The 27,468-nt window shown below is 43.7% G+C and overlaps 1 protein-coding gene and 1 long non-coding RNA gene across 2 annotated transcripts in view; both read left to right on the top strand.

The window, feature by feature from the left end:
* The window catches only part of LOC133452277 (uncharacterized), a 73,803-nt gene extending 47,113 nt beyond the window's left edge, over positions 1-26,690 (top strand). The window contains exons 6-8 of the mRNA XM_061731497.1: positions 2,666-3,228; positions 12,874-12,965; positions 23,028-26,690. Coding sequence (XP_061587481.1) covers positions 2,666-3,228; positions 12,874-12,965; positions 23,028-23,120 — 748 coding nt within the window. The 3' untranslated portion in view covers positions 23,121-26,690. The remainder of the gene's footprint in view (positions 1-2,665; positions 3,229-12,873; positions 12,966-23,027) is intronic.
* Positions 7,689-8,916, top strand: LOC133452143 (uncharacterized). Its single transcript, XR_009783242.1, has 3 exons — positions 7,689-7,788; positions 8,278-8,356; positions 8,451-8,916. It is a non-coding gene; the product is annotated as an uncharacterized LOC133452143 (long non-coding RNA).
* Positions 26,691-27,468: the final 778 nt, after the last annotated feature.

Raw genomic sequence — 27,468 nt, 5'->3', positions numbered from 1 at the left:
TGGCTGTCAGACAAGATGGTGTCACATTTGCCTATGGACTACTGTATTCAGCTGAGTTCATGTCAACTCCAGACTCTAAGGTTTGGTTTGGTCATTAAAAGCAAAATAAAATCCACTTCAGTCCCATCTGTCAATAAGATTTATTTTCTTTACACATCTGGGAGGACATTTAAGGATGCTGCTTCCACCTTTCCTGGCGCACATCATCATTTTCATGCCATCTGCCCTGCTCGCTCCCAAGCCAGCAAAGGAGATGCAGCAAGAGAAGATTTGATCTGCTGTGTTACTGTAGCTTGATTGTATTCCTCTGTTGTAAGTCTCTTTGGATAAAAGCGGCAGTTAAATGTAAAGTAATATGAAAGAGGAGACCATGTCAGGCTTCAGATTTATCTGGCCTCATCATTGATATGTGATGCTGCGTATTAGCTGTATTTTCTGTGGAGTTGGTTGTATATAATCTGCAGCATTCTTCAGCTGAAGAATACCAGTGACTGGTGGCTCAAAGCAACTATCCCTGTCCCCAGGAGTCACCATCCTTATTGCCGGCTCATGAAGCTCTTCAGACAGTGTTGCCTGCAGGGGAATTTTCTCCCAGTCATTGGTGTCTTTCAGCAGACTGGCAGGCATTCAACTCAAATGGCACAGATTAGCTAGATAAATCATTAAGAAGACTTTTGGCCATAAAGACATTTTTATGATCTATGCTGTGGTCTTCCTGTTGTCAGAGATTTGGTTGAAAGCAGGTAAATACACAGCAAGTGTCACATGAATGTGGGCCACCGCGATCTGGCAAACTCCCAGCCAGTTGCAGCTGGTTAGTACTGTTCTGTTAGTACAGCACAACAACACATATTCTCTTTGACATAGGAATGACTATACATGGTGAGGTCTTTTTTCACAGTTCAGAAGCAATGCTCAGAAGTGAGTACAGCGTTAAGCTCTAAAGGTTCCTACATTGCATGACCTTGGAGGTGCTCTTGCGACTTTGGGCGATTGCAGATAAAAGATGGCTGTCGTGAAAGAATTGGGGAGAAGAAGAAGAATTGTGGGAATCGCGTTACGTAGCAAAAGTGATGACATCTAGCTATTAGCTATGCAAATTAAGAGACCGCGCATCTGGTACACACCTGGTACAACCACAAAGCACCACCACTCCTCTGTACAGTGAAATCGATTTATAGAGACCGTTAAAAAAAAAAAGAAATTGACTTAAATCCCTATTGCTACAAATGTGGACCATTTAACATGGTTGTCAATGAAGATAGACCTCTGGCAGGTACTGCAACTCTTGGGACAGGATGAGTCTACAGTAAGGAATATGAACAAATGGTAATCTTTTACAATTCCATCATCCAGTCTGTCCTGTGCACTTCCATCACGGCTTGGTTGGGATCTGCCAGGACACAAGCAGACTGCAGCGTGTAGTCAGGTGCAGAGGAAAGATAGTTGGGACTGATCTGCTCTCCATTCAGGACCTGTATGGGCCTGGGAACAAGAACAGATAGGTAACATCATTGTACACCCGCACATTCAGCAAAACAAACTGTCTAACCTCTGATCTCAAAGTGTTAAGGTACCTAATTAACCGTTACAGTTTACATACATTTACATACATTGTGACAGCTTGACCCTGTGGGCTGTTTCTCTAATCAACTTTAACAAACAGCAGCAGTAGAATTTACACTGATAACAATTACTGTGCAATAACTACTCTTGTTTCTTATTGTTTTTATATCATCAAATAATCACTAATGACCAGTCACTTTTATCTTGCACTGTACATGCAGGGGCATATGAATGTCTGCAAAAATACTGGGAACATTTATTAACTGAACTTTTGTATAATAATGTTTTTAGACTTTCTCTGTGTACTGTTGCATCTTATCAACTATATTCATGTTTATGGTTCTTTGTATATAGTACTTTGCAGTTTGTAAAAGTGAGACCTCTATAATCTTAAATTCAAATTCTTGAGTTTGTTTCTCTAAATGTTTCTATAAAGAAGTTTTTATGTCTCAAGTTCTCATTTTATTCAATAAACTTTTGAAAGGAATTCACTGATAAAGTATAGCGTAGTTGGGTAAATTGAGTATTTGTTGATTAGACTAAATCTTAGGTGACAACCTACAAGTGCAGTGCCAGTGAAATTACAAATAAGAATAGCTTGTATTCTTCAAATTATATACAGCATTGAGTTTAAGATGTTAAATGTATAATGTTTTAAAATTAGTGCTGAATATAAGCAAAAGATTCTGGATAGCATCCAGAATCTTTAATCTTCTGTGAAATAAGCAACGTAGAACAGTGCCACACTAAGAACCTAATGTCAAATTATTTTTTAACATGTACTTACACAAACAAAAAGAAAAAAAAGAAACTGGATACAAAGAAGGGGTCCTAATTTATTCACATGCCTCTCATATTGGCTGGGATGTAATCAGCAGTGGAACAGGATAGAATTTGATTGTTGAGCATTACTAGCAGAGACATATAGAGACTGGCCTAATCCGCTGATTACAAGGAAATCATGGCACACAGTACTATATATCACTAGCCCATCCTGCTATATTACATAACCCCCCCCCCCCCCAAAAAAAAAAACAACTCTTAGTTGGATATTTTTCCTGCAGTAGAAAACCTTAAAACTATGTTTGTCTGTGTTCAGACCGTGCAGCCTGCAGACGGGAAGATCTCCCCCAAGACCTCCAGCTTGCCGCACCCCTACTCTGTCCTTCTCACAATCCCCTTCCTGTTCCTCCAGCCTCCCCAGATCAGTGTATCATGAAATGACAGCAAATAACGTTATTATCCTGGAGCCCGACTCTTCTAACTCTATCTCCAGAAGCCGGCTCCGCTCATCTGGCATAGGTGGCTTTTCCTATTGGCCTGGTAGCCTTGATGTGGTTCCCTCTGCTAACGTTATTGTTGTGGAAACCTCCAATCTGATCATTCGCAGTGCTTCTGAGTTCTGCCTCAGCTCTGCACCAGTGTCTGTGGAAACACAAGAAAGCACTTTCACATCCAACCCTTTTTACAAGCTACGCTCCATCAGCAGTCAGTCACTGGTGGAACAAGAGATCAGGATGGTGAGGCAGAGGGAGGAGGAATGGAGGAGGCAGAGAGAAGACATGTGGAGGAAGAAAAGAGAGGAACAGTGGAAGATGGGGCAAGAAAGGTACGATACTGTGCTGGTGTCCCCAGGCCTGAACGAAAACATCAGTTTAAATGGTAGGTACTTTGATAACTATGTGGTGTAAATATTTAAGCCTAGTGAACGCATGTACACCACACCAGAAAATGCTAAATGTTTTTTTTTCACAATCTAACATAAGCTGGTACATTGTGCTTTCATACGTAATGAGACTGTTGTAGGGTTTTGAAGTATTTTACTATTGCTACTGTAGCAGTGTTTTCAGCTCAATTAAAATTAAGCTTTCAAATTCAGTAAGTGCATTGTCAGCAAAGTTGAAACCTGCATACATGTTTTAAGCCTGTCAAATTCACAAAGACCACAACTGAATATATTTCTCTACCTAAGGTTTTCAAATTCAAATTCTCTTTATTTGTCACAAAGACATTCTACAATGTGCAATGAAATGCTTTGTATATCTGCCCTGGATGCTTTACACATAATGACATCAACACAATACAACGGCAGCAGAAAACAAAGCAGACGAAAATAGGATCAGATGTGAATATATGAATATACATGATAATATGTGCAAATGGATATCCGCCAATTTTGCTGAGTTTTGTGCAGTGAACTGAAATGTCCATGTAGTTGTAGATCAGTTCAGTTCAGTGTCCATTGAGGATTGTGGATGGCCAAAGGAAAGAAGCTCTTCCTCATCCTCTCTGTATGAGCATTCATGCAGTGGTAACTTATCCTTGTGAAGGCAGCAATGTAAACTGTATGGCAGGGGTGGTTGAGTTCTCGGAGGATCAATGTGGTCCAGTTCTACAGCATTTGCTGTAAATGTCCTGTGGGTGGGGGAGGGTGATTCTGATGATCCGCTCAGCTGAGTGGACCACCCCCCTGATTGGTTGGAATGTCCTGTTTAGAGCTGATCCCCATCCATATGATGATGGGCTCTATGAGGATACTCTCCACAGTGCAGGTGTAAAAATGTTCCTGAGTATCCTGACCAGTGTTGTGCAAGTTCATACTTCTCATGAACTAGTTCAAAGTTCAGTTCACATAGTTTAAAAATGAATAGTTCACGTTCATAGTTCACAATTTTCATTTTGAACTAGTTCAAATTCAGTTCATTTCAATATTTTTAGGTGAGAAGTACGAATGAAATGCCACCCTATCCTAAAACTGTTCACTGTAGTGTATACAATCATGTATTGTCCTAGTGGATTTTCAATTTCAGAGGCAGTAAATCTCCAACAATGTAGTCCATTAACAATTTGTCTACCTGTTGCTGGGAAATCAAACCCCTGAAGGCTGCAGGCAGTGTGACTTGCGTCGTTTGGAGCTGTTGGGTCTTCTTGGTCTTTCCTGATGACTTTGTTTGATTGTCAAGGACTTGCAGATATTTTCTTACACTGGACGGATGCTTTAACTCCACATGACGTTTCCAATTTGAAGTTGTAGATGCAGACATTTAGACTTGTGGTGACAGGTGAAAATATTTTGCACAGAAGGGTTAGATTTTTTACCGTCGGACTCTTTGGGAGACAATGTGTAAAATTCCCGCAGATAATGATAAGCGGATCATCATCTGACGGCTCGCTGACGCTGCGTCCGCAACGTCCCTCTTCACTGGTCATGTAAAGATGCACCGGACTTGAGCCACCGTTGCCATGGAGCTGGTGCCCGTTGTTATGCTAGTGTGTGCACTGCATTGTGGATGATGTAGTGTGAAGTCGTCGTCTTGTCGAGTATTTTAAATGTGTGTTTAAATGTTTCGTAATAATTGGACCTAAACAGTGAAGCTGAGAACTCACATAATCTGAACAGTTCAAATTCCAGTTTGTGATCTGCAGATATGAACAAGTTCACATTCAAGTTCTTTATTTGCAAATAAGTTGCGTTCAGTTCAACGTTCTCACAGAAATGAACGTGTTCAATGAACGCGTTCATTTAAACTCGTTCATGCACAACACTGATCCCGACAGGGAGTCTGAAGTCCCGCAGACATCTCAGGCAGTAGAGATGCTGACAGGGCTTCTTCACCATGGCGTTGATGTGAGCAGTCCATATCAGATCCTCTGAGATGTTGACCCCAAGCTATCTGAATTTGTCCACCTGTGTCCTGCCGATGGTTAGCGGAGTGGAGCTCCTCTGCTTCCAACTGAAGTCCACAATCAACTCCTTGGTTTTGCTGATGTTCAGCTGGGGGTTCTTGAGCTCCGGTGTTGAGGGTAAGGGGGGATGAGGTATGGTTGCCTGTGCAAACCACTGTGTAGTCTGTCAGTCAGGAAGCTAAGGACCCATCTGCATAGAGAAGAGTTCAGTCCAAGGTCACTCAGCATGGTGGCCAGCCTAGAGGGGACTATGGTGTTGAACGCTGGTGAATAGTCCACAAATAGAGTTCTCACATAATTCCCCCTCCCAGAGGCCAGGTGGGTGAGGGCCATGTGGAGCAGGAAGGCAATGCTGTCATCCTTGGATCTGTTGGGACAACACAGCAGCAGGGAAGGAGGAAATGATAAAGGTTTTGACCAGCTGCTAAAAACAATTTTTCATCACCACGGATGTCAGGACTGTTGGGCGGTAGTGGTTCAATGCAGTGGGCTGGGTTTTCTTGAGGACTGGGACAATAACAGACTGCTTGAAGCACTTGGGGATGATATACTGTGAGATGAAGAGTTTAAAGATGGTAGACTGATGCCAGCTGGTAAGCACAGGCTCTCAGGATACGCACAGTAATCCCATCTGGTCCTGCAGCCTTCCTGGTTTTCATTCTCCTAAACTCACTCCTAACGTCGTGCTCCCTTCCAGTGAGCGCTACCTCCTCTCTGCTGGGTTGTATGTCCAGTTGTGGGCATAGTCTGAAAAGTGGGCATAGAAGTGTATCCTTGAATAATGTTTGATGTTTTTTATCTGTGATGTATTTATTTGTACCAAGGGACTGCAGATGCAAATTAGCCTTAGTCTAACTCTGGTGCAATGCATCAAATGTTAACATTTGTGTTTTTAATTGCACATGGTCCCTTTCAAATAACATTTAAGTAAGTAAGTCATAGAATTTGTCAGCCACAGAGAAGTCAATGCCGACCTTGGATGTGGGTGCTACATAGACGGTCACATTCTTTAGTCCCTGCCACAGTCCTCTGGGGCTAGACTGTTGAACTTGCAGCTCCAGCTTTTCCCAATAGAAATGCCAAGGCCTCTCTCACTGCCCTGTTGAAGCTGTAAGATGTGGCCTTGTAATCCTCCATGTTCTCTGTGGAGAGCCCAGTGCTGTAGGCAACAGTGCGGAGTGCCAGAGCATCCAGGATAGATTTGTCAACCCATGGCTTCTGGTTGGGAAATGTCCTCATGGTAGTCTTTGGAAGAGTAACATCCATTATTTCCTAAATAAATCCCAGAACTGTGCCCGTAAAAATTCTGATGTCGTTATTGGAGCTCTCTTGGAACATAATCCATTCCACATTTTCTAGCTCATTCTGCACAGCAGCTTCTGATTGGTCCATCCAGCATGTCACTACCCATGTCACCAGAACTTCTTCGTCCTGGTAGTTAGCCTGGTAGTTAGCAAGAGCCTCATGCAGTCCAGACAGAGCTGCATGAGGCTCTCTCTGAACACCTTTTCATACTGTTAAAAATAACAGCATTAAGAAGCAAACAGGAAAATAGGGGAAATAAGGTTCCTGTCATAGAGTCATCATACAGCCCCAAGTAAGAAAAAAACTTTGGGCTTTGGAACCCATCCAGTTTCTATACCCGCTTAATTCTATTTTCTCAGGGTCACGGGGGTCTGCTTGAGCCTATCTCCAGCTCATTACAGGTAAAAGGCGGGTGTACACCTTGGACAGGTCACCAGTCCATTGCACACACACACACACACACACACACACACACACACACACACACACACACACACACACACACACACACACACACACACACACACACACACACACACACACACACACACACACACTTATTAACCTACATGAATGTTTCTGGACTGTGAGAGGAAACAAACATAGGGCAAACATGCAAACTCCACACAGAAAGACTTCCAGCAAGGACAGCAGAGCATATGTTTATTTTGAATTCTGCAAGTCAGATTTTATTAACAATTCAAGCAACAACAACACAGAGATTGACATGGCGCCGCAGCGGATGGCGGCCACGGTGAATTAGTGTGTGTTGTTGAACTCCTGCCTCCTGCTCTCCTACATCTGGGTCTGACTCCAGCCGCATTACAAAGGAATATGGCATGCCATGAGTCCCTGCGCCATCCCACCTGACGGTGCCCCTGCATGGACAGCTGCCACTACAATATGTGGATTGTATTGGTATTTCCACAATTAAAGTGATTGAGATTCAGGGTTTTTCCTGCATACAAAATTAGGAGGCGGCCGCCTCCGCCTAATTTCGTGCCGCCCCCAGCTCTCAAAACTTCGTCGTCAAGAAAACTGGCAGGCGTTGGACTCACTGGATGGATGTTATTTTGACTGCAGTTGCAGCATTGCGCCACTATGGGGGCGCTGTTTCAACGACTGAGCACCAGCAGAAGAAGACGGAATCTCCAGAATTATTTTCCGTGTTTTTCCGCTATTTATTTGTATTAGAAATCGTCGTCCTGGTTTCCCTGGCTGTTCAAACAGGTAAATATTGTTTCTTTTGCATCCAAGCATGTCTTGTTTATTCGTCTTATATTCGGTATATATATACAGTACTTTAAAAAGCGACCTGGCGACCAGGAGAAGCAAGAGTGCAGGTGAAACAGGGCAGACAATTAACGTTACAGGCAGTTAAAAAGTAATAAATCATGTTACCGACGAAATGCTGCAATTTTGTCAGGGCTGAAAGTAGTGCACAAATATGCATGAAAGGTGATAGCGAGGGTCCGAGTGCAGGACAGGACGAGTTGCGAGCCGAGGGTAACGTTAACGCTGATTTATGGTCCTGCGTTAAACCGACGCAGAGCCTACGGCGTTAGGTACGCGGCGACGCGCACCGTACGCCGTAGTGTCTGCATTGGTATAACGCAGAACCATAAATCAGGCTTCAGTCAGTTTCCAAGTCATTAGGAGCATCTCAACGCGAAGCACCGTGTACGTGATTTAAACATGACTTTTTATTCATCTTTACAGATCTTCTCAAAAACACAGAGCCAGTGGGTTTGACAAACGGTGGCTGAACCAATTTACCTGCTCAGGCAAACTGAGGAAGGTATGGTCTGTTATTTATGCCAAAATTTGCCACTATTTATGTGAGTATCAAAATAAATACAAAAATACTTAATGCATGAATTGTTTTGTTTAAGGTGAAGACACCTCTGCGCAGCAGACTGAAGGAGAGACTCTGATGTCTGTTGTAAGGAGGCCATGATGGACCAGACCAGGAGGCCTTGGACTACATGTACAGTGCATGAGGATCTTCTAAAAAAAAATAGGAGGCTGAAATGTTCTGTCTGGATGAGAGATTTGTCAGTAAACCTGAAACCCTACAAAAAGTCAAAATCTTACCAAGACTACTTGTCTTATCCAGTCAAAATGTTTTATTTCTAGTCCAAAAAAATCATTACATTTAAAATAAGACAGTTACCTAAAAAGTAACTTGTTCTAGAAAACCATTTTCACTCATTTCAGTCTTGATGGTATAAAGGTTAGGGCATCTATAAGCTCGTTAGCTTCAGCCCTAACACTTTCTTGTTTCGTTGGATGAACATTTTTCAATGATTGCTGATCGAAATAAACTCAAACTCATTTCAGTGAAAATTTTCTCTTGTTCCATTGGCAGTTTTTTTTTTTACTTTTTATTTTTGGTAAGATTGAGTTCTTATATTTGTATTTATATTTTTATGTTAATAAAATAATGCTTTAACATGATAATTGTCATATTTTCTACATATAATTTACATTCTTTGTAAATTGATTTCTTGGGAAAAAGGGGCATATTGAATAAGATTCTTCTTCATTCTGCTCTCTTTCATTCAGAATTTAAGAAGGTTTGTTTTATTTTGTCAATTAATGAAATAAAGAATAAATAAATACATTTTAATCATATTAGAACTCCCAAAATATCTTGTAAAAAGTGTTTGCTTGAGCCAGTTGAAGGCACGGTATACCCACACACGTGTGCACATGACCAGGATGGTGCCACCTCTGCCTCAATTAGAGCCAGGAAAAACCCTGAGATTAATAACTAAACACTTCTCATTCCCCTTAATTGGTGCAAATTAGCCCCGCCCCTTCTTCTGATTGGTCTATATTTGATAGTCCCTATTTTCTGCAGTAACTTTTGAATGGTTTGACATAGAGAGTCGTGGGTGGTGTCATCTGACTCGGTTTTGAGTCCTTGACCTTTATTGGCATGAATTAGCCCCGCCCCTTCTTCTGATTGGTCGATGTGGCAGGATGGAGGATTGGGCGTGGTCTGCGGGGGAGCAGCACACAGGTGGCGCGGGCCTGGTTCGGCTGATTGGGCACACCTGTACCCAATCAATCTCTCCACCCTGCTTGGCTATTTAAGAAGCGGCTGCACACCAACAAAGGGTTCTGCTCGGAGGATGACACTGTGCTGATACACGTCTGTGTGCAAAAATAAAGATCCACAATTACTTTAAATCTCGTGCTACTGCAGTACTTTAAATCTAAATACTTTAAATCTCGTGCTACTGCAGTAGCACGAGATTGCTACAGTGGCACCCAACGTGGGGCCCGACAGGATGACGGGGGAACGCAGGGATCGGAGCCTCGAGGCGCAGGTGCTGGCGGACATGGCAGCCCTGATGCAGAGCCAGGCGGAGCGGCAGACCGCAGCGCTGGAGACGCTGGCAGCGCGGCAGCAGGTAGGGTGGGGTCGCCCGCCTACTCTGCTCGCGGAGGTCCAGCCGTTCACCTTCACCTACCTGGACGTGAGGCGAGAGGTGCTGGACCGTCCAGGGTGGTCCTCGGATTACTTCACCATCACCTACCCGGGCGTGAGGTGAGATGTCCTGGACACGGCAGTTCACGAGGCGGTCCTGGACACGGCGGTTCCCGAGTCGGTCCTGGACGCAGTGGTTCCCAAGGCGGTCCTGGACGCGGCGGTTCCCAAGGCAGTCCTGGACGCGGCGGTTCCCGAGGCAGTCCTGGACGTTGCGGTTCCCGAGGCGGACCTGGATGCGCCGGTTCCTGAGGCGGAGTTGGTCCTGGACGCACCGGCTCCTGAGGCGGTCCTGGACGCGACGGCTCCTGAGGTGGACGCACCAGCTCTCGAGGCGGTCCTGGATGCACCGGTTCCTGAGGCGGTCCTGGGCGCACCTCGGCCAGCGCCGCGGATTCCGTCTGCCCTGAGGCCACCCTCGGCCCAGTCCCGAGAACAGGCCTCTCGCCGTTCGGCCCGACCCAGAGGGCGACCTCCCGAACTGTCTCGCTGGTCGGCCCAGCCCAGAGGGCGGCCTCCAGAGCTGTCTTGCTGGTCAGCCCGACCTGGAGGACCCGGGAACCTGGAAGACCCGGTGGCCTCAGGCCAGGGAGCTCAGATGGTGGTCCCTGGCCTCCTCTCCCACTCCGAGGGAGGGAGCGGCGATTCAATTCAATTCAATTCAATTTCATTTATATAGCGTCTAATACAACAGAGTTGTCTCTAGACGCTTTACAGAGACCCATACCCAGAACATGACCCCCGAGCAGTTATTACATAAACAATGGCAGGTAAAAACTCCCCTAGTGGGAGAAAAACCTTAAGCCAAACAGTGGCAAGGAAAAACTCCCCTTTAGGAGGGAAGAAACCTTGAGCAGGACCAGGCTCATCAGGGGGGACCCTCCTGCCGAGGGCCAGACTGGTGGGTCAGGGACGGCAACAGCACAGCAGGCAGGTGGAAGCAGCAACGGGATGACCGGGGGTGGGGACCGCAGGCCAGCACACAGCTCCCGAAGCTCCGGCCCAATCAGCAAGTCCCAGGTTGGGGTGCAGGGTCAGGAAAAGACTTGGGCTCCGTAATGCAAGCTACAAGCCACCCACGGCCACCTGCAGGACAAAAGAGAGAAAAGGGAGGAGAAGGGGGGGGGCCAGCAACGGGATGACCAGGGGTGGGGACCGCAGGCCAGCACGCAGCTCCCGAAGCTCCGGCCCAATCATCAAGTCCCAGGTTGGGGTGCAGGGTCGGGGAAAGGTTGAGAAGGGGCAGGGCCAGGGAGAGGAGTCTTGAGGGACGAACATTCTCCCCCGCCCAAAAGGGGCCGTTACCCTGCCCCCCTCACTCCCACACTGCAGGTTCCGGTGTCCGGCAAAGGATGCTGCAACATGGACAAAAGAGAGAAAAGGGAGGAGAAGGGGGGGCCAGCACAAGAAACCACAGGAGCGACTCTGACACACTAAAGTTTACACTACCTAGAGATTTACCAACACCAGCTAGAGGTTTACTAAACACTAACTATAGGCTTTACTAAACAGAAATGTTTTAAGTTTAGTTTTAAAGGTGGAGGTGGTGTCAGCCCCCTTAACCCAGATTGGAAGTTGGTTCCATAGTAGTGGCGCCTGATAGCAGAACGCCCGCCCTCCAAATCTACATTTAGATACTCTAGGAACTACGAGTAAACCTGCACTCTGAGAACGGAGAGCTCTGACAGGAACATAAGGCACTATCAGGTCTTGCAAATAATGCGGAGCTAAGCCGTTTTGGGCTTTATACGCAAGTAATAAATTTTAAATTGGATTCTGAATTTTACGGGTAACCAATGGAGCGACGCTAACACTGGAGAGACGTGGTCTCTCCTGCTAATTCCTGTCAGTACTCGTGCTGCTGCATTTTGGATCAGCTGGAGCCTATTCAGCAAATTACTTGGACATCCTGCTAACAACACATTACAGTAATCTAGTCTAGAAGATACAAACGCATGAACTAGTTTTTCTGCATCACTCTGTGAGAGGATTTTCCTAATCTTTGCAATATTACGGAGATGGAAAAAGGCTATTTTACAAACCTGATTGACATATGGTTTAAACGACAAATCCTGATCGAAAATAACACCAAGATTTCTCACAGTTGCACTGGAAGCCATCGCAACACCATCTAATCCCTTCCTAAGATGCTCTGGACCAAGAATGATAACCTCTGTTTTATCTGAATTTAGAAGCAGGAAATTTCTGGACATCGCACCGTATGGTGTCGTAGGCTACGCCGTACCTACGCCGTACCTACGCCGTACCTACGCCGTACCTACGCCGTACCTACACCGTACCTACGCCGTAGGCTCTGCGTCCGTGTACCCTACGCCGTAGGTTCTGCATTGGTGTAATGCAGAACCATAAATCAGCCTTTATTCTGGCAGGATCTGAAAAAACTTTGCAACAACGAGCAAGCGAGTGATTATGTACATTCACTGAGTGAATATTATGAAAGTAGAATATATATTTCTTGCTAGAAATGTAATCAAAACGCATTTTTATGCAGAAACTAACTCAAAATATTGATTTTATTCACTAAAAAATAAGAAATGTCCGCCATGTTTTTTGGTGTCACAGCCAGAATCTTGAAAGTCACGTGATGCAAAACTAAAAGGCAGAAAAAAATGTAACAACGTAACAATTCAAGGGCTTTTTATTGTAACCCCTCTACGTCTTTGCACTTTGGACCAACGTAGGTAGGGTACGGTTTTATGTGAGTGTGGGTTGGACAAATACGTTTCTTTATCTCTTGGTATGAAAAGCATTTTCACCCATTGTAATTAGTTGTTTTGTTTCTTTTATCTTTATTGCAGTGTCTGAGGTTCCAGACAGATGTGTCTCCTCGCCTTCGTCCCCATCCAGGGCCCGCAAAATGGAACAATCCAATTTCACTCGTGGCCACAAGGTTGGCCTGCACACACACTTTTTCAAAACACATGATCTCTATAGATGTGGAGATTAGGGGGGGATGTTGGTTGCGTGGAGGTCTTATAGGGGTGGTAGTTTGTGTTACAGGGGATAAAGTCCTTGATACAAACAAGTCTACTTTCTGACTGGCTGAGAAATTCTATTTATGGGCATGCCAAGCAGTGGCATGACGACAATGTGCGTGTTATTAGTTTAACAGAGGATGCAAAGGGAAAGACCTGGAGAAATTCCTGGAAACGTAGATTCCCGATTACCTCAGAATGACAATGATGACTGCATGAAAATCGACCAGGCTCACAGATCCATGGCTCTGAAACCCAGCCCGGACCAGTGTCCAGAGTCATTAATTTTGAAATTCCACAAGTATATTGAAAACAGAAGATTTGTCTCTCCAAAGGATGCAGAACTGTGAAGTCACTGGAAGAGGGATGCGGAGGTAGTTGGAGCTGGATCGATGAGTTGGAGACCGACCGACTGGACACTGACTAACCTAGTATATCCATCCATCCATCCATCCATCCATCCATCCATCCATCCATCCATCCATCCATCCATCCATCCATCCATCCATCCATCCATCCATCCATCCATCCATCCATTTTCTTCCGCTCACCTGTTACCAGGTGGCAAGGGCAGCAGTCTTAGCAGAGATAAGACAAAGCGTGTCCTGGGTCTTTGCCGGGGTCTCTTACCGGTGGGATATGCCTGGAACACCTCCCTAGGGAGGCGTCCAGGAGCCATACGATAGAGATGCCTAAGCCACCTTAGCTGACTCCTCTCCATGTGAAGGAGCAACGGTTCGACTCCGAGCTCCATCCGAGAGACTGAGCTTCTCACCCTCTCTCTAAGGAAGCAAGTAGATCAATAGATAATGTTGAAATATGCAGTTTATGACTAACTCTTGCCACCTTATATAGTCTATTGCCACACCACTGTGAGTGGGCGGGAGTGTGATTTCTCTGTTTTCTATTTTTTAGAATAACTTTAATTAAGGTGAGGGATGATAATTAGGTGGCATGTTGTGGTTGACATTTGGAATTCCCTGCAGGTTAGGTAGCAGCATGGAAGCTTCATCAAACGATTGGACAGTGCATGGGCAAGTTAGAACAAGTTTTCCACTCATGGCAAGCATCAATATTCGCTGCGTCATCATTGGAAGGTCCTCTAATGAAAACTCAATTTTATACTTTATAACTACACTAAGAGATGCTATGAGCAAAATATATGACCATATGGACCTGTTCAGAGCTGGACTCTGATCATACACAGCACATCTGAGGCCCCTGGGACAATGCAGGACTGAGTAAGAGCAATTCGCAATCCTGACCGGCCGGATCTAAGGCATGCTGGGTTGACCGGATGAAGTGAAGGAGTGGAGTAGGTTGGCTGGCAGATCGCAGCACAACGGGTAGGAGAAAAACTGTGGAGCAAACAAAAGGGGCAGTTATCAAAAAATCACTAAAGACAGCCTCAAGAGTTTCAGCATACAAATGGGCAGCTATATATGTGACATACACAGACTGGATACTTGCCAGGCAATTCCTAGGGAAGATCTGGCGATAGATGACTGAAGGGAATGGGTTTAAATAGGCAGAGGGATCTGAAAAGGAGAGTGGCTGCATCTGTGCTGGACCTAGCTGGAAGCTCCTTCCCTAATCACCCACAACTCATGACACCTGCGGCGAAGAGCACGCAGGTGTGGGTGTGGGGCAGACCATTTGTGTGGAACAGGGGTGTCCAAAGTCGGTCCTTGAGGGCCGGTGTCCTGCAGGTTTTAGATGTTTCCCTGCTTCAGCACGCCGTGATAAAAGTAGCTGTGTCACCAACAGAGTTGTCCAGACCGTGATGGCAAGCTGGTGACGACCAGTAATTTGAATCAGGTGTGTTGATGCAAGGAGACATCTAAAACATGCAGGACACCGGCCCTCGAGGATCGACTTTGGACACCCCTGGTGTGGAAGGACAGCATTAGTGGGAATGAGTGGAGGTGATATTGTAATGACCGTTCACTCTTCTCAGCGAACAGCTCGTGCTGCCATGGGCCCCTTCCCCATACCAAGGTGCTCAATGATTTAATGTAATGATTAGAATAAATATTCAATGGCGTTGTACTCGCCTACGACAAGAAGACCCTTTTACCCTCTTCTTGTATCTCTCACAATTATTACTCTCTCCTAAAGCATTCATCACAATTGTATACAAATTGTAAAGCCAATAGCAACTTTTCCTACTGAGGAGTTGGAAACACTGGCTGATGTAAATATAGTACAAACTTAAAGAGGGCTCCTCGGCATTTCCGAAATGTCTGCATTTTGGAAATATGTGGAATGTTCTTCCCTTGGTGGTTAGACAGACCCTTTCCCTTTCTGAACTTGTTTTATTTTACGTGTTTTGTATTTATTTATTTGTTTTATACTTATGTTAAAATGTTTGTTTTATGTCAAAAGTGTTGGACCACATCCAGTGATCATGTGGACGGCTATAAATGTATATGGACATTTGGTGAAATTGTATTTTAACTTCGAAGTCGGTTCACCCGGAACCAGCTTTAATGTGCCTCCTAAAATGGCCGCCGTGCCATGAACTACAAACCCCAGCATGCCTTCGCGGGGTGGGGCGGCGCCTACAAGCGGCGCGCATCCAATCACAAGCGAGGTGCTGGTGACGTCATCGCAGCGCGCGTAGGACAGAACGCCGCCGCTGCCTTTTTTTTCTCTCTCTTCCACACCACCTTTCAGCGTAGCTGGATCTTTGGCCCCGGGCCAAAAAGATCCCCCCCCCCCCCCGCACCCGGCTGGGTGGAGGCGGAAGGCCCGCATCGGACCCGCCCGTCGGACCCGCGGTCCGCGGAGCCACGATCCCCGGAGGATCCCTCCGGCTCCCATTAACTCTAAGGCCGGTCGGGACCACGTTCCCCCCCCGGTGGGGAAAGGAAGGTCCGACGCAGACTGCCCCGGGGATCAGCGCAGGGTGTTAATGGCAAGAAAGCTCATTGCAGTGCACGCAGAACCAGCAGAGGTAGACAGGCTGATGGAGATGGACCGACAGGCAAGTCTGTTCTTAGGCTGGACCCAAAAGTGGCCAGCCCGGCCTCTCATCCCCTGAGCCCCCCTGGTCAGACGCCACCGTGAGTAGCCAAGAAAATGAATTACCCGAAGGGAACGGCGGCCCTTCCCAGTTTCATTGTTACTGTGAAGAAGCAGCTCATTGTTTTCTTAAAGTAAACCAGAGAAGAACAGATTGCGGTTAAGAACCAAGGCGCAGATGCCGTACCTCAGAGCAAAGGGGGGTCCCACGTTTTACCTTTTTAGCCAAAGAACACTGAACAGCTGCATTATCTTTATGCAGCGCCCCCCTTGCAAAATGTTCTGACCCAGAAGTGGAAATCAGCTCCACACCTGGAAGCGGGGTAGGATACCTTGGGGCGTTAAAGAAAAAATTCACGCCTACACACAATTTCCAGGCTTCCACAGCCAACATAAGTTCATTTGTGTGTTTTTGTCAACTAGCAATTAATCACAGAATGGTTAAATTGTTAGCTTTTGTTTTTAGGTACAGTGCACTTACTGAAACCTAACTAACCTCCCCTTTTATCATTCATTTACTGCACTTTAAGAGTGACATCACTGTGTTAGGTAAATGAATTATGTTATTGCTTTGAATATGTTTTATTTTCATATTTTTGTGCACGGCTTGCCTAGTGTAGGTAACCAGGCCAGCCTCACGCCCTCAACCAGAATCTCATAATCACATGGACTCAGGCCGTTTCTAGCTCTGACGACGGACCCTGCACTCCTTCATTGAATCTAGAAGGGGGGACTGTTGGGCCACATCCAGTGATCATGTGGACGGTTATAAATGTATATGAACATTTGGTGAAATTGTATTTTAACTTCGAAGTCGGTTCACCCGGAACCAGCTTTAATGTGCCTCCTAAAATGGCCGCTGTGCCATGAACTACAAACCCCAGCATGCCTTGCGGGGTGGGGCGGCGCCTACAAGCGGCGCGCATCCAATCACAAGCGAGGTGCTGGTGACGTCATCACGTCGTAGGACAAAACGCTGCCGCTGCCTTTTTTTTCTCTCTCTTCCACACCACCTTTCATCGTAGCTGGATCTTTGGCCCCGGCCAAAAAGATCCCCCGGCTGGGTGGAGGCGGAAGGCCCACATCGGACCGGGTCCGCGGGGCCCGCCCGTGGACCCGCGGTCCGCGGAGCCACAATCCCCGGAGGATCCCAACGGCTCCCATTAACTCTTTTTCTCTTCATCAACCGAGCTGGTCGGTTCGTCCAGCTTGGCCTCGTGCCAAGGCCGGTCGGGACCACGCCCCCCTCCCCCCCCCTGTGGGGAAAGGAAGGTCCGAGGCAGACTGGCCCGGGGATCAGCGCACGCTGATCCGCTGCAGCCCGGACCGGCAGCGCTCCGTGCTCTTGGTCTCAACTTTTCATCCAGAGCTCCGGCTCTCACCTCACACGTCTCCCCGGTCCCTGGGAGCTGGAAAGGGGGGGAAAGCCGCTTCGAAGCTCGGCCCCGATCCAGGGTGAGAAGCGTCCCTCTTTCCTAACTTCTCTCTCCGCTCTTGAGTTTCTTTTGGAAGGATTCTCCGGTCAGCCTGCCAGATCAGACCGAGACGCATCCCGCCGCCCCGTCCGCGGCCACGCGCTCATCAGCCCGACGGTAACCCGCCTGTCCCAGGAAGTGGACCGGCCCCGCGCGCACCGACACCGACGTGACAGCCTCCGGACCTGGGGGGGAGTGCCGGCTGCTGCCACGCTGCACCACCGTCCCCTTTTGATTCCAGAGTCGGGAGGAGGAGCGGGAGAGGCGGGAGACCTCTTGGATTGAGGACTCCGACTAAAGAACCCGGCAGAAACCCCTGATCAGCACCCGGAGACCAGAGGAGGCGTGAGGTTTTGAGGCCTGAGTGTATTAGTTTAATCTAGAGCGATTCAGAGCTAAATCTGTGTTCAGAGCGGAGGTTACAGCATCATGATTATCATCATTATTGTTTTAGATTATTTTGTGGTGGCCATTCTCTGCCAGTCATTCACGTTTGAAACGCCCGCGTTTGCCATCCGGTCTGAGTGCACGTGGCTTGAAGAGGGTTCCGCCACCTTTAAATACCACAGAAGCCCTGCCATCTTTAAATACTGCAGCCATCTTTGGCAGCCATGTTTTGAACTGTAGACGCTCTTGATATCATCTTATTGCGTTCGATTTCTTTTACAATCCATGCATTTAACTTTCATTTCATTTTTATTGATTGTTGTTTTTCTTGTAAATTAATGGTTTTTGTTTATCGTAGTGTGCCATCAGGATTTATTTGGGTGTTGCATTTACCATCTTTTGACACCTGTATGCAGGGCTGTCCCTGACCAAAATGGGGCCCTAAGCGGAAAAATTTCTTCGGGCCCCCCCCCCCCCCCAGGTACAAAACGACAGTATAATGAAATGCCATTGAACTTGACAACCTTTATTAGTAAGAACAAAGAACAAAATTATAAACCTAAATTCACACTGAATTAAATAAATAAATAAAATAAATAAAGCGGACTCACAAAGAGTGAGTAAAATGTAAAAGTAACTTCAAAGTAAATGAACAGGCAGGAAAAATAACTTAACACTGAATAAAATAAATAAATCTGAGTCACAAAGAACAATTAAATATTAACAGTAACTTCAACTTGTGTCTACAAAAAACTAACAGTGGTAAGGGCCGCTGGAAAATTACTTTCATCTCCAGACCACAGTCCACATCTACTGGAGGCTAGCAGCATCTCTCCTCCTACCTGCAGCAGCAGCAGTGCTGAGCATGGAGGATTAGTGCTTGCTTATGCCACAAAGTTTTACATTTTTACTAGTGCTGGAGCACTAACTTCAACAAATACCCACCTTCGAGCAGGGACGGACTGGGACTAAAAAACGGCCTTGGACTTTGACTAGGCCCGGCCCAAAGCAATCAGCGCGTGGAAACTCAACAACAATAACGCCTGGCATGAGTGTCACAATACTTAATTGTGGCTCATGATACTATACCATCCAAATTATAGCAATAGCACTGATTTGACTAGATGTTGTGTTAAGAGCATAGTATTCTAGTTTAACTTGAATACTCTCACATAGAAATTAAGGTCTCACTGCAGTCCCTCTGGTTGAACCAATACAAAACAGGTATCTGAAATACACAACACTGTATGAGTTATGATAAATCACAATGTAATGAGGGTGTAAATATACAGTTTAACTTGAATAATCACATAGAAATGAAGGTTGAATGTTAACCTAAAAAAACAAACCAGCAATGCCATTTTTCTCAATGTTTAGGGATAAGGAGTTTCTTCAACAGGTCACTTTTTTCTGCAACTCTGTCATTGTCAATAGAATAGAATAGAATAGAATAGAATAGTAGACTTTATTAATCTCCCAGAGATTAATAATCAAGGGACATGAGGATGTCTTTCTCTGTGGTCATAAGCATGAATGCTTCCAGGTGTTCTTGTGACTGTGTGCTCCCCCCTCACAAAAGAAAAACAGAGAAACATATTTTCTCATGAACAAATTTAATTGTCTGAAAGATGGTTCAAATGTTATTTCATTGCCCAAAAAATATGTTATTTTGTTACTTGGAAAATTTTAAATATGTTTTGTTGGTGAGAAAATATGTTTCTCTATTTTTCTTATTTTTGTGAGGGGGGATATATATTGTTTTTCGGCACTACCTTGTTCTCTATAGCTGATACAACATGAATTACTCCTATGTGGAATCAATAAAGTTCTTATTTTTGCCATCTGAGAAAATTAAATGTATTATATTTGGTGCCTAACTGTTTCCAACAATCTTTTTCATGTGGGAAGTCAGGATGACATTCCCTTCATCCAAATGCACTTTTGTTCTTATTCTACCAAAGTCCATGTTGTGCACCTTTTTGATCGATTTCTTTTTATGTTTTGAAGATCATTTTAAAAATAAAACCGGGTTAAACTTTAGCCAAAACGAGGCGTAGTTAAATAGAAAAACACAAAAAAACTCCCACAGGGAACTCAGAACTTCTTCACAAATAACTTAAAAATCACAGAGAGGAAAAAAAAACACCAGCAAACTAACAAACAAAGCAACAAAGCTCAGAGTTAACAAAACGAACCAGCAATGACTCGCAGCCGCTCCTTAACTTCTCCTCCTGATTGAGCTGACGGGCTGCAGGTGGTTTAAGGATGATTTATGGTTCCGCGTTAAATCGACGCAGAGCCTACGGCGTAGGTCCGCGGAGACGCGCGCCGTACGTTGTGCGACGCGGAACCATAAATCAGGCTTCACAGCACGACTGTCCGCCGCGCACCTCCTCGCCACGCCGACTCCGCGCTCATACATTTAATAAATTTATAAAGCCCATATATTTATAAAGCCCCGCCTGGCCGAGCCCTAACACTGTGGCCGGCCGCCGGCCGTCCTGGACTACCGGCCGTTCTGTGATTCTCCAGATCACACAGATGGCCAGTCCGCCCCTGCCTTCGAGAGAAGCACGAGTTTCCTCGTGTTTTGATTTTTTTTTCCTCTTGCTCGCGCCTGACTCGTAGGTTCTTTTCGAAGCCATCACGTCTTCACCTGCAGCTGCTTGACAAGTGCCTGCAGCGCATCTGACCAGTGATTGGTCAGATCGATTGCTGTCAATCATTGCAGTGACGGCGCGTGCGGTGTCAGATTACAAAAAAAAAAGGTCTCTTCTTCTCCCTCTTCTCCTGCCTCGCGCTGACAGCTGATCTAGTAGCGCGCACCACAGCTGTGCATATGCGCATCCTTTGCGCAAAACGGGGCCCCTATCGGATCGCGGGGCCCTACGCACTGTGCGTGATCTGCGTGTATGTAAATAAATTCTGGTTGATTTTTAATGAGAAGTTGTTTGTGTTTCATGAAAGTTTGGTAACAATGGATTGTTTGACAGAGCTCAGTGCTCGAATCTCATCCTTCAATTATACTAGGCATAAACCTTAATCTCTGAGACTGATGTTAAAAGTTATCATTTCCCTGGTTTAAGGCCCAGGGTGGTGCCCTTACGATATTATCATTTTGATCATTCAATTTGATAAATAGTCGACTTTATTTATTATTAATAATTATTAATAAAATTATTAATAACCTTCGATAACTGGACAGCCAAGCTAACCTGTGTGGCACAACAAAAGAAAGTTTTGTTTTTATGTTTTAATTCTGTACCTTTTTTATTTCCTTCACTGTACAGCATTTTGGTCTACTCTAACAGCTTAAAGTGCTTTAAAAATAACAATGGTATGGTAAATATTTGAGAATGGACAATGAATGCAGCACTACAGCGTTGTCTACTTTTTTTTCATTTGGGATTTTTGAATATTTATTCAATTTTATTTATTTATCTTTTCTAAAATGTCTACATTTATTTTAATGGTTAATAAAACATTTGGCAAAACCTGAAAGCCAGATATATATGCATTTTCATTTTTTTACAGAGAGGTTTTTGTGCATAAGTATGTTTCCTTCACCCTTCTTTGACAGTCTATAATTTTAATTTACCCCTAAAAAAAGCCTGATTCCGTCAAAGAAGACCAACTCACCAACAGTAGGACATGATAGAGCAGGAAAGGAAAGACAAGACAGTGATGGGTGCAGCTTGGAGACTGTGTGGTGTGTTTTAGTGTACGTGATGTATTGAATTGTGTTCAATGTGTTACAATAAAAGGAAGCACTTTAACATAGTATAAACAGATCCTTTCCTCTTTCCTCTTCAGTTGGATAATTTGCGTGTTTAGTGTGTGTGGAAAATCTGTGGGATGCATCTAAGCCTGAGTATTTAAGAAAGAGACATTTTTTTTGTTGATTTTCAAAATATCGGACTGGGATTCCATATCGGCAGATACTCAAATCAAATGACTCGGGACCAAAAGAATATGATTGGGAAGTTCATATTAAGGTATTCCAAAGCCAAATGTGCTGCCCACTATCACAAAGCTTGGTCTCAGTCGTAGGTTACGTGTCCGCCAACAGGATAATGACACACTACTAAAACAACCCCAGAATTACTAAGAACCAAAGATTGGACTATTCTGAATTGTCCTCCTGTGAGGTCTGATCTAAATCCTTTTGAACATCTGTGAAAAAAGTTGAAACATGCAGTCTGGAGAAGGCACACTTCAAGCTGGAGCCCTTTGTTCATGAGCAGTGAAAATTACAGAAATAGATTGACTGAAGTGATTGGTTTAAAAGGATTAGTAACCTAACATTAAGTTTATGGTCACATTATTTTGGTCCAGGCCATTTTTATTAGTTATTTTTTTTAATTATTCTATTGACCTCTATTGATTTTCACATGTCAGTTTTCAGTGATTTTTTTTTAATGTATTATTAATTTTGTCAGTTTCAAGTTATTCCAGTGACCATTGTGTGTATGTGTGTTTTTAAACTGGACCAACACATTTGTCCACATGTACATGTCTCTCACTTTCCATTCTTTAAGAGTTGATGCTGTTTCATTTCATCTAACAAACGTCACTTCGTCATGTACTCTGCCCTTCACCTTTCTTGAATTGATGATTTGAAAAGAAAAGCAAGGTCTTTTTTAGCTATAGCCACGAAATGCTAAAAACCTTCAAATGATGTATACATTCAACTTAAATCATGTTTGCAACACATTTAAATCTTTTATTTTTTATTTCTGAAACTAACTGATAATAAGAAAAGGACAATATGCTACAGCTGATTGGTTTTCATTATGGGGAAATGTGATGACATATAAGTCATTCATTCATTCCTTTTATAACTTTAATAATTATGAACTGCCTGATTTGGCAGATTCAACTGGACTAATTGCATTTTAACATTTTCATAAAATGTTCATCATTCTTTCACACCTGTACTTATTAAACTGATAAATGCCTTAAATGCTTCCATCCTCCTTTCATTTCTCTTTTCCCCATTCAGCAATCCTATATCCATTAATCCCATGCATGAAACTATCCTGCCATGGATTTTTGCTCCAGTGGTTTAGCTGAATCTCCCCCTCTCTCCAGTTTCCTCCTTTCCTCTCTGCAGTGTTTCATCAGCAGAACGCCATGGCGCAGCGGTGGGAGGCCTCACTAATAACCAATCAGAAGAAGGACTAAGCGGCAACAGCACTCAACTAACTATTTTAGAAGCTGAAAATCCTTCTAAATCAGTTTTTCGCCATGTTCTGTCCAAAAAAACTTGAGCACTCAAATGTCATCAGGAAATATCAGTTTCAGGCCACGTTTACACATAGCCGGGTATTTACAAAAACGGATATTTCCCCCTCTACGTTTTGAAAAATACCATCATTTACATGAACCCGCATAAATAGCTGTTAAGGTTCTATGAGCAGCCAAACCTACAGGGGGCAGTGTAACGAGAAGATAAAGTCATGCTAGCCAATCAGAATCCTGGAAAAAAACATCAACAAATGACACGAGTAACTTCCAGTTACTTCCAAGATGAACCAGAGTCTTTCGTTTGGAATGACAGAGAAGTGGTGTTACTTTTAAGTGTGACTTTAGAATATAAAACAGGTAAAATACAAGAAAATATTGACGGTGGTCAAACAAATTGTAAACACAGGTGTCACTCATGACGCTGGTGACGTTTCTGTCTCATAATGTGACGTTCTGAAGCCTAAATGTCCGTTTCCCTCCGTTTACAAGCAAACGTGAAGACGAAGTTTTTGCAAATCTCCACTCTGGCCGGAGTTTTCAGAAATTATCGTTTTTAGTGACTTTGAGCTTTGTTTTTGTGTAAACGAACTGCCAAAACGCATGAAAACATCACCGTTTTTGCTACGTGTAAACGGGGCCTCAGTTAGCTACAGGTTAGAGCCCGAAATAAGTGAGATCATTTCTGCCATATCCTCTGATGAGGAGATTTGTCTTTCATTAAACTAAAGATTTAAGAAATTTAGCTTTGTGGTTTTCTAAATTTAGAAGCTCATAATCCTCTTTTGAATGATGCTTCAAATATTACGACACATTGGAACTTACTGTGTCCTCCCATTTTCACTTGATTTAATTTATTTTCTGGCTCACACATTTTCACAGTCATAAACCTGTACATGTATTATTATATCTGCATCACCATTATTAACTTTAGATGTCCCATGTATACTTTGGACCATGAACCATGGATGTTTTTTTCCCCTAACAAATAAAATATAAACAAGCATTTTAATTTGTATGCATTTAAGAATTATGGTACAAGTAGAACTTTATATCTTTATTGGTTATTATGTATGATGAACTGTAATGTATTGTGATTTTCAATTTGTTTTCTAGGTGGGCACTTTTTAATTTAAGATTTTAGTCTACCACATCCAAGCAACAACTTTAATGTTTGCTTTTTAAAACTGTAGCTACGTATGTTGGGATTTGAGAACCTAGAGTCGGTGCAAGACTAAAGTTTAGAGCAAAGAGAAGTACAGTTAGTTGTATTCTTTTCAAACTAGGACTCATATATTTTAAGTAAGCCTTCCCAAACTTTGAACATCACTGCTTTTGTGATGAAACAAGTTTGTATGTCCCAAGTTTCCCAGGATTTCCCAGGGTTGCCAAGCCATCATGCCTAGTACCTGTTGAGTCATACTTGATAGAGTGAAAGTTTGCTTTGTCGAAGTCTATATAAAGGGAGTTTCTTTTGAAGATATTTAAATCTCAATGCTGCAAGAACTGCTAGTTTCCATTTGATCCTTTTTTGCCATGGAATGCAAGATGTATGAAACAGTTTGTGGGCATTTTTGATTCAGTCACCTTGCTAGCAGAACACCATCGTGCAAGCCTGTTTCAGTTGAACAGCAAAATAATACGGGTCTGCTTGTTTAAGCTCAGTTGACACGTTTGCAGTAAAGTTACACCGTAGCTACTCGATTCAATTCAAATAACTTTATTAATCCCAGAAGAGAAATTGATTACAGCATAGTGAAATTTAACAATCTCTCTCCAAATGTAACTATGCATCACGTTGACGCAAACTGCAAGTAATGTGATTGTTCCTGTTGATAGCATCGATACTTATGTATTTCCTACAACTACTTCTTTGCTGCTATTTTCAAAACAGACGGGGAGATAGAGCAGATTCATGAGCAACTTATTGAAGAAGTCAAAAGTATGTCATCTCCTCACTACAAAAAAAGCCTGAAAGCTCTCAATTCCTTTCTTCCTTGCTGTGATTTCATTAAAATTTTCTGCTGTTCAACTTTTATGAGCTCCAATTCACACACAATCTGCTGTATTGCCCCCATTTTTGATGAATGAAAAAAGAAGCAATAGCTGAAGTGAAGTCATGTTTATTCACATGATTCCATCTCAGAAAACTTAAGTACTGCATTAATAATAATAATAATAATAATAATAATAATACCTTTCAGGGCACTCAAGGTTGCCGTACAAAAGGAGAATAAAAATAATCAATAAAAACATGGCAATCCATCAAAAACATAACAAAGTACAATACATAAAACAACAGTAAAGTGCAATATTGAGGTCATTCCAGTCCCAATATTATTGTGAGTATGCCAGTCTGAAGAGGTGAGTTTTAAGGCGGGATTTGAAGGTGATGACAGAGTCTGACAGATGAATGTGGCAGTGAGTTCCAGAGGCGGGGGGGCGAGCGGCCGAAGGGGCCGAGCGGCCGAAGGCCCTCGACCCCATGGTGGATAGGCGAGTAGATGGGAGGGTGAGTTGGATAGAAGAGGAGGACCTGAGAGAACGGGTGGGGATGTTAATATGAAGGAGCTCAGCAAGATACTGTGGGGCTGGTTGTTGATGGCCTTGAAGGTGAGAAGAAGAATTTTAAAAGTGATGTGGTATTTAATTGGAAGTCAATGGAGCTGGTGGTGTTATATGACTGGAAGAGGGGGTTCTGGAAATTATTCTGGCGGCGGAGTTTTGGACAAGTATCAGTTTATGGATGGATTTGTCAGGTAAACCAAAAAGCCGGGAATTACAATAATCAAGACGGGATGCAAACAGGGTGTGGACCAGGATAGCAGTACTGTTGGGTGTGAGGGATGGACGGAGGCGTGAGATATTATGTAGATGGAAGTAGGCTGAGCGGGTGACATTATTAATGTAGGACTGAAATGATAATGTACTGTCAAGGATGACAATCTATGCTAATGTGTGAAAGAAAATGAAAGAATATCAGAAAACAAAATTTATTTGGAAAATATTCTAGATTTCCTTGTGATAGCCCTTTAAAATGAGCTGCTACTGTTTGTGACACATTATCTTCGCTTTGAAAGCATATACATGGCACATTATAATCAGATGTAAGCTTTTCTTGGATTGACGCAGCCTTTGATTGTCTTTGGAACCTGACAATCTAATTATAAAATTAAATGAGGACTTTTTTCCCCCCAGTTTTTTAAATCTCATTTTCTTTTATAGAAGACGTCACACACACACACACACACACACACACACACACACACACACACACACACACACACACACACACACACACACACACACACACACACACACACTGTATTAGTGTTATGATATAGAGTATTTACAATGTGATGTATGAAATGTTTTCCATGTCATAGTGATTTACTTTCTGGTGTGGTATGTGTCAATATTTGTACGAGTGAGCTTATGTCAGTTCTCTTTTTTTTCTGCATTAACTTCAGATTGGTTTTTGCACTGTTGTTCCAGAATACTCTTTTTTGGTGCTTACCACAATAAAGTTAATTTAATTCAACAGTGGACTGAAAGTTGCATTTATTTTAGATATGGAAAAAGTTTATTTGCCAGAGTGAAATTAGTCAGTCAGGGAATGCAAACTAAATCACTTTTAGTTTAGCTTCACTATATTTTGATTGTGTTGAAAGCTTTGATATGTTAACCAGTGTTTCAAGGCAGTTTGAATTCTTTCAAATCTTCATGTAATCTTCAATTCAAAAATATTTTATTTATACTCTTTTAATCTTCAGTGGAAAATCAACGTAATAATTAAAGCTGCAAGCAGCAATGAACGGGCCCTCGCACCCTTGTGCACGTTCAGGCTGCAGTTGAAACGCTTGTATGACTTGCATCTAGATTCTTCAGGCCTGGACATTTAGCGGATGAAACCACCCACGACTCTCTATATCAAACCATTCAAATAATGGCAGAAAAAAAGGATCTATCAAATATCGAGCAATCAGAAGAAGGGGCGGGGCTAATTCAGGCCAATGAAGGTGAATGAGTCAAAACCGAGTCCGATGACACCACCCACGACTCTGTATGTCAAACCATTCAAAAGTTATGGCAGAAAATAGGATCTATCAAATATCGACCAATCAGAAAAGGGGGGGGGGGGGGCTAATTAATGCCAATGAAGATCAAGTACTCAAAACCGAGTCAGATGACACCACCCACGACTCTCTATGTCAAACCATTCAAAAGTTATGCCAGAAAATAGGGACAATCAAATATTCACCAATCAGAAGAAGGGGTGGGGCTATTT

Source organism: Cololabis saira, chromosome 10 (genome assembly GCF_033807715.1).
Source record: "Cololabis saira isolate AMF1-May2022 chromosome 10, fColSai1.1, whole genome shotgun sequence".
NCBI classification, from domain to species: domain Eukaryota; kingdom Metazoa; phylum Chordata; class Actinopteri; order Beloniformes; family Belonidae; genus Cololabis; species Cololabis saira.
The sequence above is the reverse complement of the archived record's forward strand: the minus strand, read 5'-3'. Positions and strand labels throughout refer to the sequence as shown.